The 11,470-nt window shown below is 46.1% G+C and overlaps 1 protein-coding gene across 1 annotated transcript; it reads left to right on the plus strand.

Moving 5' to 3' along the window:
• The first annotated feature begins 705 nt into the window (after positions 1-705).
• LOC310769117 (apolipoprotein C-II-like) lies at positions 706-6,612 on the plus strand. The gene is made up of 4 exons (XM_083628234.1): positions 706-1,278; positions 2,995-3,061; positions 5,697-5,853; positions 6,391-6,612. Exons 2-4 carry the CDS (start codon positions 3,010-3,012, stop codon positions 6,479-6,481), a joined length of 300 nt encoding a protein of 99 aa, XP_083484360.1. The 5' UTR covers positions 706-1,278; positions 2,995-3,009; the 3' UTR covers positions 6,482-6,612.
• The last annotated feature ends 4,858 nt before the right edge of the window (positions 6,613-11,470 follow it).

The following is an 11,470-nucleotide window of genomic DNA, read 5'->3' on the forward strand; positions in this document are numbered from 1 at the left end:
GTATCAGGCGAAGACATCCCTGCCTCCAGTGACCTCACTGCATTTTAAGCTGCTAATATGGAGGGCTGGTTCCATACGGATTAGGCCCGTGGCTGCCAGTAGCTAACAGCCCCTGTTGGAGGCAATATGCCTCTAGGTACCAGTTTCTGCGAATCCCAAAATGGGGAGAGCACTGTTGCACTCCGAGAGGGGCCTCCAAAGGCATCTATCTGACCACTGTGAGAATGGGACGTTGGACTAGATCAGCGTTTCTCAAACTCGGGTCTCCAGCGGTTTTTGGACTACAACTCCCATCATCCCTAGCTAGCAGGGCCAGTGGTCAGGGATGATGGGAACTGTATTCCAAAAATCAGCTGGAGACCCAAGTTTGGGAAACCCTGGGCTAGGTAGACCTTTGATCTGATCCAGAAGGGCTCTGTTTCATGTCCTAAACTCTCGGGGCTCCAAAGTTGGTAATGGATGGGACAACTTTATCAATGGGCAGTGTCCCAACTCTTGTTCAGCTGAGCCCCACAGTCTGCTGGCTCCTAAAGGCGAATATTCGCTGGAAACTCTCGTCCATCGGTGTTGCAGCTCAGACCTGTTTGCTTGAACTTTGGACATGTCAGGGGACGTGCCATTTGGCCAAGAGGATTGTGGGAGAAGGTGGGGCTGTGGGTGCAAGAGCGCCGTCTCATATAAAAGCGCGGTGGCTAATTCTGGGACAGGGAAGGGTAACACGGACGGCGGCGGCAGAGAGTGAGTGTGCTTGTCTACTCAGGGGCTTAACTCTGCGGCCATCTCCCTTGTACCTTTGGAAAGACCAGCAGGAGCCAGGTTTGACAGGGAAAATGGGGGAGAGAAGTCGTCTGCGTGTTTGACTCCTGTACCCATGCAACAGATGAGGAAGTTGAGGCCAAGCCAGGACCCAATGGGGAGATCCATCACATTAAGATGTGCTCCTTGGAGACCCAAGGACCAATGCCGGGGGAGGGGGAGTGTTGCAGAATTTAGGAACTGGTGTTATAATTCCACCACCTTTTTAAAAAAATGTTGTCTGTTGTCCTTGGATGCCTTGCCCACAGTCCATTTATATTTTTGCATATTTGAGAACAAGGCAGGAAATCAAACAGGCTTTTTGGAATTCTTGTTCTAAGGAGGTCAAGGGCTGACCTCTGATTCTGAAAGGGGAAGAACCGTTTTTCCATAATGGGCTCTGTTTACCTGTATATCTTCTTTGCTTAGTTTTAGGTCTCCCTAAAAGCAAAAAGGAAGGAACGCAGCAATTTAAACTGAGAGGTAAGTCTCCATTTCTACTAGCCGCCGTATTTCATAGAATTGTAGAGCTGGAAGGGACTCCCCCCCCCCCAGGGTCATCTAGTCCAACCCACTGCAATGCAGGACTCTCACTTAGATCTTGTGGGAGTCTGTTCCACTGGACATGCTCTTGTGGCTTTAATGTGTTTCCACGCCGAAACAAAGCAAGTTTCCCACTAAATATCTAATGCCGGGGAGAGCTTCACCTGCTTAATCCCTGCATCTCGGACAGATGTTAGAGATACAAAAGGCAGAGGCTATTGAAAAGTTTGCAGCTGTTCCTGCAGGGCTGGAGGATCTGTGGACCATCAGATGCTTTGCTGGACTCCAACTCCCATCAGCCCCACCAAGCAGTCAGGTATGATGGGAGTTGTAGTCCAGCCACATGTTCCCCACCTCGGCTTTACTGAATGGCAGCATTCAGCATTATACGTCGAAATGTGTACTATGAATGTCATTTATGGTAGCTTCATTAAGCACATAAGAAGATTAATCGGATCAGGTTGAAATGTTCTAGTCCAGCATCTTGTTTTTTTAGGACCAATCAAATTGTTTTCATTTCTACACCGGTATATATATATATATATATATATATATATATATATATATAATCTCAAAGTGGTTTACCAGAATAGTATGAAAAACTATGGTAGAAACGGATTATTTAAAAATAAATAAATAGAGAAAATTAAAGTGGTCTAAAAAGAAAAAGTTTGACAATGGTAACAACAGAAAGATGGAGGGAAGTCGAAGCATTCAGGGACTCCTAAATGAGGATGTTGATGTTTAATGTTTGAATTTAAATTTGTAACGTAAAATTCAGTAAAAAAATTTTTAAAAAACCAATCCAGAATAAAGCATTGCAAAAGAAAATCAAATATAAAGTATACATTCAAGACAATGCAAATTAACAAGTAAGCTAAAATACCATCTGAAATATTTCAAAATAAGACATTGCAAAGGAGGTCACTGCAGAATGCTCATTGCAAGAGTTGTTTGCTTTCCATCAACTTAAGCAAAATGTGTTTTTTGTGTGTGATGAATCTGCTCATTTGGCTGAATTCAACTTAAAAATAAAACACACTGCAACCCTCCCTCCTAGCACAGAGGGCGAGAAAGGACTGTGTTTTATCTGGCAACGTTTGATTTGTGAGATTCAAAATGTTTCAGCAAACACATATCATGGCCGTTGGGTCGGCAACTCCAGGGACTCCGCAGTAAGTGGATAGGGATGAATAAGATATCGATTGCCATCTTGTGCCCTCTGCCCTTCATCCAAGACCACCACCCCTTTATCCTCACAACGACTCTGTGAGGTGGGCTGCACCAAGAAACAGTGATTGGCCCCAGGTCATTCTGCGAACTTCATAGCAGAGTATTTGAAATGTATCTCCACAGTCTGGGTCCAGCTCTGGCTCTTTAAAAACAAAAAGTATAATAAAGATAATAGAATTGTAGAATTGTAGAGTTGGAAGGGACCACGAGGGTCATCTAGTCCAACCCCCTTTTGCCCAACTTGGGGCTCAAACCTATGACCCTGAGATCAAGAGTCTTGCACTTAACCAACTGAGCTGCATGTGGAGGGAAATTTGTTTTGGCTGGGAAACAGCAGGACCCGCTATATCCTGCAAGGGGCTCAGCTTTGCCTGTTTCCTAACCCGGTTTACCTAAGCGAATGTTTGTGTTTCGACATCCTAGGCGGCGGTTGTGAAAATGGATCTGAAACTTGTGGCCGTGTCGCTCCTGTTAGTGCTTTTCTGCTCAGGCAAGTTTCCTCCGATTGCTGATTTGAGAAGGCGTGTCTGTATACGGATGTCTGTATGCGCTATACATTGAAAGCGCGCACACCCAAATTGCTGGGATTCGTAGTTTGTTAAGGCTGCTGGGAACTGTAGCTCTGTGAGGGGTGAATCATAAGAACATAAAAAGTGACCAGTGGCCCATCCTAGTCCAGCATCCTGTTCTCACAGCGGACATCGAGATGCCAAACACACAAGCAAGACCTGAACACAAGAGCATTTCTCCTCCTGTGGCTCCCAGCAGAGGCACAGGACAGCCATTTTGGCCAGTAGCCACTGATAGCCTCTCTCCTCCATGAATTGGTCCAGTCCTCATTTAAAGCCATCCAGGTGGGCAGCCACCACTGTTTCCTGTGGCAGAGAGTTCCACAGTTTAACGATGTGCTGTTCCCAGGATGCTTTGGGGTGGCAGCAAAAAAGCGTGCGTTAAATGTTTGTGGTGTGTACAGCAGTTGATGACTGTGCTTCGGTCTCCGATAAAGTGGAAATCATGAACGGTTTTATGCTCCGATGTGCAGTGTAAAAGGCAGATAGGATCAGGCAAAAGGGCCCTTGAACAGGGCACATCCCAAATGGCTGCAATCAATCTGAAAGTTTCCTGCGCTTTTTACCGTTTGTGTGCATTTAAACCCCATTAAGCTGATAAAATGCAAGTCAGCATGCAGAAGACAGAGATTTATGTGAGAGGTGGAATGTCACTGCTTTAGCCTTTTGGTTCTCTTTGCAAGATAAGTTGGACTTCCAAAATTTTTGCAGTTAAGGTAGGGTTGCCATATTTCAAAATTTAAAAACCAGGACACCCCAAACGTTGTTGAGCTTTTTTGAGCTGTTTTTCAAAAACGCCCTAAAAAAGCGATTTTTCGATTCACTTGTCTAAGGTCCTGGAAAATCCGGACATATGGCAACCCTAATTAAGGGTACAGGAGCCCCATCCTCAATTGCAGGTGGTCACCCAACTAGCACCTGTTGAAATGCTGCCTGGGGGGGGGAGGAGTCGGTGGCAACAGTACTATCATATATTCTGATGTGGCAGCTTTAATCAGAAGCTGTCCATGAGAACTTTTTGTTCTGAAAACATTAACATTTTTCAGAGTGAGACGCGTCTTTCGGCTTTAATGGCATGCTGAACTGAGACACGTGGAAGTGAAAACGTGCGTTTTAAGCTTTTGGTAAAGCTATAGTTTGCCACTAGTCCTCATGGAAAGACTATATATTGCCGACGATCTAAATGTAAAAAGCTTGCATCTCATTTACACTCCTACTTCTTGTGAGCAGGAACAACGCTACCGTTAGGCAGACTGAGGCAACTGTCTCAGGCTGCAGATGCTATGGTGATGGGGGGGACGGACAATGATGGCAATTCTTTGGCTGTTCCCCTCCAGAGCCCCTGGCCATTCCTCCCCGTTGAGGGATAAGGGCCCGTCCATACTTTGACTTAATGTGGATTGCGAATTCCTTGCATCTCCTTGAATTCCTTCCCCCTTCTCAGGGCCGTCTTAAGCATATCCGGTGTCGTGGCGCAAAGCTCCCTCCAGCGTCGCCGCCGCCCCATTTCCCAGAGTTTTTTAGGGAGGATGGCGCTGCCAGTGGGGCTGGAGGAGGCGGGCAGCAGCTGGAGGGCGGCTCCTCCATCAGGGAAGAGGCGGAGGCTGAATGCGGCGCCTCCTAGCTCAGCTGGCCGCTTTGTGCCGCAGTGGCCAAAGCAGACTAAGGCTCTGGGCTCGGCGCTGCTTCGGCGCGGCATGGTGGAGGCGGGCGAGGGTGGCGAGCTGATGACGGGAGGCGCCATGTCCAGCCTTTGCCTCCTCCCTGGCGCCCTCCAGAACATGGCGCCCTGGCGCACTGCGCCACTAGCCTCTATGGGTAAGACGGCCCTGCCCCTTCTCCACGTCACACTTTCTCCTCCTTAAATATGGAGATTCCTTTGACTTTGAAAATCCAGAGAACTACACCGATTGCATAGGGAATATCCAGATTTATGGAAGAGAGGGCAGCAGCAGTTGGGGAAGAACGCCACCGTGGAATGACCGCTCTCCCATCAAAACTGGAGGGCACCCTTTGTGTGGCCGCGTGTGGCGCCCCGATCCCTGAGACAATGGCAGAAGTTCCTGGTCTGCCTCCCCATGTCACAGCCCTTTGAGGTTCCTGCCTGGGCACAATTAAAAGAGACACAACGAGTTCACAATCCATGTTAAGCCAAGGTATTTCTGACAGGGGACCCCCTAAATTAGCGTACTGCCCTCAGGTGTGCGGGAAGATGTTATCCGCATGGTGGCTTTAAAGTAAGATTTCACAGCCAGCCCAGTCACCCTCTGTATACAGAATGGTGGGGGCGCCATCTTGTCCTCCGCCTCAGGCGACAAAATGCCATGGACTGGCCCTGGTCATAAGGAAAGGCCCAAACTGAACACACCGTGGTTTCATTTCCCTTAATGAATTTACATCTCTCTTTGAACAGGAAGCTCCCAGGGGCTTACAATAACTTCAAAACAAAAGTCACCATTTCAATCACCCGAGAAACGCAAACAATAAATAAAGCAATTTGTCCCCTAAATCTTAACAGTTTACCTTTTTTTCTTTTCTGTTCACCTTTTTTTGCAGAAGTCTCCAGCTATCGCTTGCAGAAACGAGAAGCCGAGGAGCCGGAACTGTTCGCTCAAGTTAAGGAGAAAGTCACAGGGGCCTGGGGACAAGTTTCCAGCACAGCCCAGGGCTGGCTAGAGAAAATCCAAAATCTGGAAGTCACAAAGCCAATAATGTGAGAATAAGGCAGGGGACAACCAGAGAGGAGGTGGACGGAGGGAGGTTTTCCAATAATTTCGGGTTGTAGCCAGTGTTACTCATACTCAGAAATTGAAATCGATGGACATGACTAACTCAGATCTATTAATTTCAATGGATCCACTCCGAGTTCAAAACCTGTATTTGCAGAACTATGATAGCACTTTAAACTGTCATGGCTTCCCCCAGAGAATCCTGGGAACTCTCATTTGTTAAGGGCGCTTAGAGTGTTAGGAGACCCGCTATTCCCCTTCCAGAGCTACAATTCACAGAGTGGTTTCGCAAGTCAATCCCTCTTCCTAGGGAACTCTGTAAATTATGGATCTGTTGGGGGAATAGGGGCGGGGTCTCTTATCAACGCCCAGCACCTTTAACAAACTACATCTCCCAGAATTCTTTGGAAAAGGGGACCCCGTGGGTGTTTCAAGCGGCGCCACTATGCTTTAAATATATATGGTGTGGATGTGGCCACTGACGACCCATCTTCAACCCTTCTTTCCTTTATCCTTTCCAGAAATATGTACGAAAACAGCATGTCGAGGATTAAGACCTACACGGACATACTCTCCGACCAAGTTTACCACCTGCTGCAAAGTGAGAGTTAATGTCGTCCAGCTTTCTCCCTTCTGCAGAGACTAGTCACTGAGGCTCAAGGAAGCCTTCGTTTTTTTCATACATTTTGCTTGTAAAGATGCCCCCATGCTTAGGAAATGAATAAAGCTCCTTTCCTGCTGAAGTGCTGATTTGTGAGTTGCATTCTTTCTTTGGGAGGGAGGAAAGTGTTGACATTTCAACCCATGAGCTACAAAATAAGGAGAGGCATTTCAGGGTGTGTGTTTTTCTCAGCTCATTTTTCTCCAGTCGCTAGCTGGGTTCTCCACATTTCCACATCAGTTTGCATTCTATTTATTTATGTTAAAAGGTTGTCGTGGAAATTCGCCTGCTTCTCGCTGTGAATGCATCCCGACAGACACATTCTTGAATGCAATTTTGTGTTTTGATTGGGAACCTTAGGGTTCCCAATTGCAACGATAAAACAATAATTACACCTTTTTTTGCGAAGCTATTTTGGCATTCCACCACCGCATGCATTTTTATTTTATTTTTTGCAAAGATTAGCATATGCATCCTTGTACACATTACCTGGCTTGAGGACTCACTCGCAAAATTCGAAACAGTGTGCGAAGGACGGTTGCGATTTGATTCGCGCAATGCTTCGGAAAGCACAAATTAGGTAAGTTCTCCTTCAAACGACTTTAATTTCTGCCACCCACCAACTTCCCCTACCTGCCACTCATTCTGTCATCTTAAGAACTTTGGGTTAGAGGGAGCTAGAATTCCCAGCATTCTGACTATGCATTTCAACAGGGACAAATGTAAGTTTCTACATTTGAAATAATCAGACGCAGAAATATAGGATGGAGGGGGGGACACATCTGCAGTGCATGTGAAAAGAATCTAGGGGTCTTCGTAGACCACAAGCTGAACATGAGTCAACAGAGTGATGCAGCAGCAAAAAAGGCAAATGCTATTCTAGACTGCAGTCTAGTGTCCGGATCAAGGGAAGGAATATTCCTGCTCTATTCTGCCTTGGTCAAACCACATCTGGAGTCCTGTGTCCAGTTCTGGGCACCACTATTTAAAGAGGATATGTACAAGCTGCAACGTGTGCAAAGGAGGGTGACCAAGATGATAAAGCTTTTGGAAACAAAGCCATATGAGGAACGGTTGAGGGATTTGGGTGCGTTTAGCATGGAGAAGAGGAGAATAAGAGGAGGTATCAAAGCCATCTTCAGATATCTCAAGGGCTGTCACATTGAGGATGGAGCATGCTTGTTTTCTGCAGCTCCCAAAGTTAGGACCCGAAGCAATGGCTTCAAGTTTTCAAGAAAGGAGATTCCGACTAAACATACGGAAGAACTTTCTGGTGGCAGTGGAACAGACTCCCATGAGAGGTGGTGGACTTTCCCTCACTGGAGGTTTTTAAGCAGAGCTTAGAGGGCCATCTGTCACAGATATTTAGTTGTGATTCCGGGGGGGACCTTCCCAGATCCTGACACTGAGTTAAAACACAGTAGGTATGTTTGCATCTTCACCGATGAGGCTTCCGTTGCTTCAATTGAACATTTTCTGCTGCCTAGCGCCACCTCCAGGGCTTGGAGAAAATCGCACAAGCGAAATAATAAATGGTTAAAAACCTAAGAATTTGGAGAGCGTGGGGTCTTGGTTTTGCCATTGTGGGGAGCTTTGAAACATCCTACAATGGTCCAGTAGCATGGCATACACTAATAGATGTGCCTTTCTGTTTAATCTCCACCCTGTTTGCTTAGGAGACAAATTTGCAGTGGTGTAGTACAAGGAAACAGAACTCTGGAACTATTTTCACAGCAAGAGTGAGGATATGTTCCAGCGTACTGGGGTAATGGACAGACCCTCCTTGTCCTGGCAAACATATGAGATGACCTTGTAGCTTTCAAGCTTGTTTGTGATAAATTATCACAGAAAAAAGCCATTCTGGGAAATAATCCAAGAGAGGCTGGGTACGTCGTCCCTTTCCTTTGACCGCTCTCCTTTTTCAGGATAGCAATTTAGATGGTGGGCGTTTCTCTGCAAGATTGTTTAATTAATAGCCAAAGGTGCTGCGTTCCAGCTGGCTGAAGATATTTTGTTAAAGCCCAGTGTGTTTTGCAAGTTGAACTTATATCGTCGGAGAAGTAAGCCTCGCTGTGTTTCATGGAGCTTACTCCCAGGTAACTGCGTGTGCAGCTGCAGTCATGCCATAGGCAATAATAAAATCTGATATGTTGCCTTGAAGTCTAGCTAGGAACAGGTTTGATGGTTATAGGGTGGGAGGGAGGAGCAGGATCTAGGCTGGCTAAATCCTGAGCTCCTCCACAGGCCACGCTGACAGATGGGTGGGGTTGCCCTCTTGTCAATCATCAGGTGACACCCTGAAATATATATATAATTTGGCCCAGGAGCTGGAGGTTCCCCGTAATCTGTTCTGAAGATTTCATGACTAGTTCCTACTCCTCGAAATTTACCCCCACACCACTACCAATTATGAACAAACTGCTAGTCTCTGGTGTCAGCGCTGCTTAAAATGTTTTTTTATTAAGGCTTGACCTCAGGTCACTCAGCGCTGCAAATAATAAGACCATCATCTGGTGCATCCAAGACTTCTTTAATTCTTTTTCTTTTTAAAGCAAATATATTTATAAACAACTATTTGTTTAAAAAAGAAAAGAAAAGATAAAGCAGATTGCAACAGATTTACATAAACCTCCACAATTTAAAAAAACCACAACAAACACCAAGTTAAAACCAGAAATCAGCTAACTGTTGTGGAAAGATGCCTTCTTTATTGACTACATAGGCCTGAAAGAATAGAATGGTTTTTTGCCAGGAAACGGAAGTTACCTGCTTTCTCTATTGCCAGAGAATTTCACAACAGTGAGCAAATGACAATAAAGGCTCTTTTTTTCTTTTTTTGGTCAAATGAGCCTTGCCAGCTCAGGGAACAACCGGATGATCTCACCTTGTCCTTGAGGCAACCAGGACCTAAGGCCACATGCACCCCTTATCTTTAAAATATGACACCTCCTTAAGCAGACGTTGCTTCCTTCAAGGAATACTGGGAGCTGTAGTTTGTTAAGGGTGCTGGGCGTTGTTGGGGGGTGCCGCTATTCCCCCTTACAGAGCTACAATTCCCAGAGTGGTTTAACAGTCAAGCCCTCTTCGCAGGAAACTTGTGGACAGGGGTGCTGAGCGTGGGCGAGTGGGACCACCTCATAAGAACATGAGAACAGAAGAAGATCATTCCTGTTGTTGTTGTTTAGTTATTTAGTCGTGTCCGACTCTTCGTGACCCCCTGGACCAGAGCACGCCAGGCACTCCTGTCTTCCACGGCCTCTCGCAGTTTGGTCAAACTCATGTTCGTAGCTTCGAGAACACTGTCCAACCATCTCGTCCTCTGTTGTCCACTTCTCCTTGTGCCCTCCATCTTTCCCAACACCAGGGGCTTTTCCAGGGAGTCTTCTCTTCTCATGAGGTGGCCAAAGTACTGGAGCCTCAGCTTCAGGATCTGTCCTTCCAGTGAGTACTCCGGGCTGATTTCCTTCAGAATGGATAGGTCTGATCTTCCTGCAGTCCATGGGACTCTCAAGAGTCTCCTCCAGCACCATAATTCAAAAGCATCAATTCTTCGGAGATCAGCCTTCTTGATGGTCCAGCTCTCACTTCCATACATCACTACTGGGAAAACCATAGCTTTAACTATACGGACCTTTGTCAGCAAGGTGATGTCTCTGCTTTTTAAGATGCTGTCTAGGTTTGTCATTGCTCTTCTCCCAAGAAGCAGGCGTCTTTTAATTTCGTGACTGCTGTCACCATCTGCAGTGATCATGGAGCCCAAGAAAGTAAAATCTCTCACTGCCTCCATTTCTTCCCCTTCTATTTGCCAGGAGGTGATGGGACCAGTGGCCATGATCTTCGTTTTTTTGAGCTTCAGCCCATATTTTGTGCTCTCCTCTTTCACCTGGATCAGCTCAATGGCCCATTTAGTCCAGAATCCTGTTCTCACAGCAGTCAACCAGACACCCATGGGAAACCCACAAGAAGAATCTGAGCACAAGAGCATTTCTCCCCTCCTGTACTGGTATCCAGAAGCCATGGAAGCAGAGTGGAGCCATCACCACTAGAAGCCATCAATAGCGTTCTCCCCTATGAATTTGTCCAACAATCCTTTTTTTTAAAAAAAGCCATCCATGTTGGTGACCCTCACAGCCTCCTGCGTGTGTGAGTTCCCATAGTTATGCGCTATTTGGAGAAGCACACACTTTTGTAAGCAATACACACCCACGTGAACTCATACACATCTGCACTGAACACCTTCACACAGGTGCGTATTTTTAAATTCTTACCTATTATGGCACCAGCCTTCAAGAAATAATTTTAAACCAAAACAAATCAATACAGAATTACCACTTCCCCAATGGCACAAAACATGTGCTCAAAGAAAGGAGGCAGAGCAGTCTATCGTCACATCTCTAGGTCTCTGGGGAGATCAGACGTCTGCAGTGTATTTCGACGACAAAAAACCAAATAGAGATATTTAGCCGCTAACTTGGTGAGCTCTTGATCATTCCCCAGTAATAGAAAATGCATGGCCTCCAACTCTGGTTTCCATTGGGGGATACAGAGTTGATCTAGAAATTGCTGACGGAGATCAGCATATAGTTTACAATTAAGAACTATATGTGTAAGGGTTTCCACCAGGTGGTCTTCACATGGGCAAGTTCCTTCCACCCTTCCTGAGAACCTTCCCCAAAGGAGGTTGGATGGATTTGAATTAAACCTGGCCAGCGAAAATGCCTTTCTTTCTTGAGGGTTAAGAAGAATTTCAAGGTAATTGTGGTTAGTTTAAACCAGCTTTCAAACATGGCATGTGTATGTGAGATTGCCGCTGGGATATCTTACAGCTTGCAGCCAAATACTATTTGTTCCCTGACCCCCTCGGAAATTCGCCCCTGCTCTGAGGGTACATATTTTTCCCAGGCAGGTGCCTTTGAAGTGTGTTTAACTTGGCAAGGTGC

This window comes from Podarcis filfolensis (assembly GCF_964270895.1).
Source record: "Podarcis filfolensis genome assembly, chromosome: 8".
Lineage (NCBI taxonomy): Eukaryota > Metazoa > Chordata > Lepidosauria > Squamata > Lacertidae > Podarcis > Podarcis filfolensis.

Coding starts and splice junctions, on each gene's coding strand:
- LOC310769117 (XM_083628234.1), top strand. CDS start 3,010: ATGGATCTGAAACTTGTGGCCGTGTCGCTCCTGTTAGTGCTTTTCTGC. Junction 3,062..5,696: donor GTTAGTGCTTTTCTGCTCAG/GCAAGTTTCCTC, acceptor CTTTTTTTGCAG/AAGTCTCCAGCTATCGCTTG. Junction 5,854..6,390: donor GAAGTCACAAAGCCAATAAT/GTGAGAATAAGG, acceptor TATCCTTTCCAG/AAATATGTACGAAAACAGCA.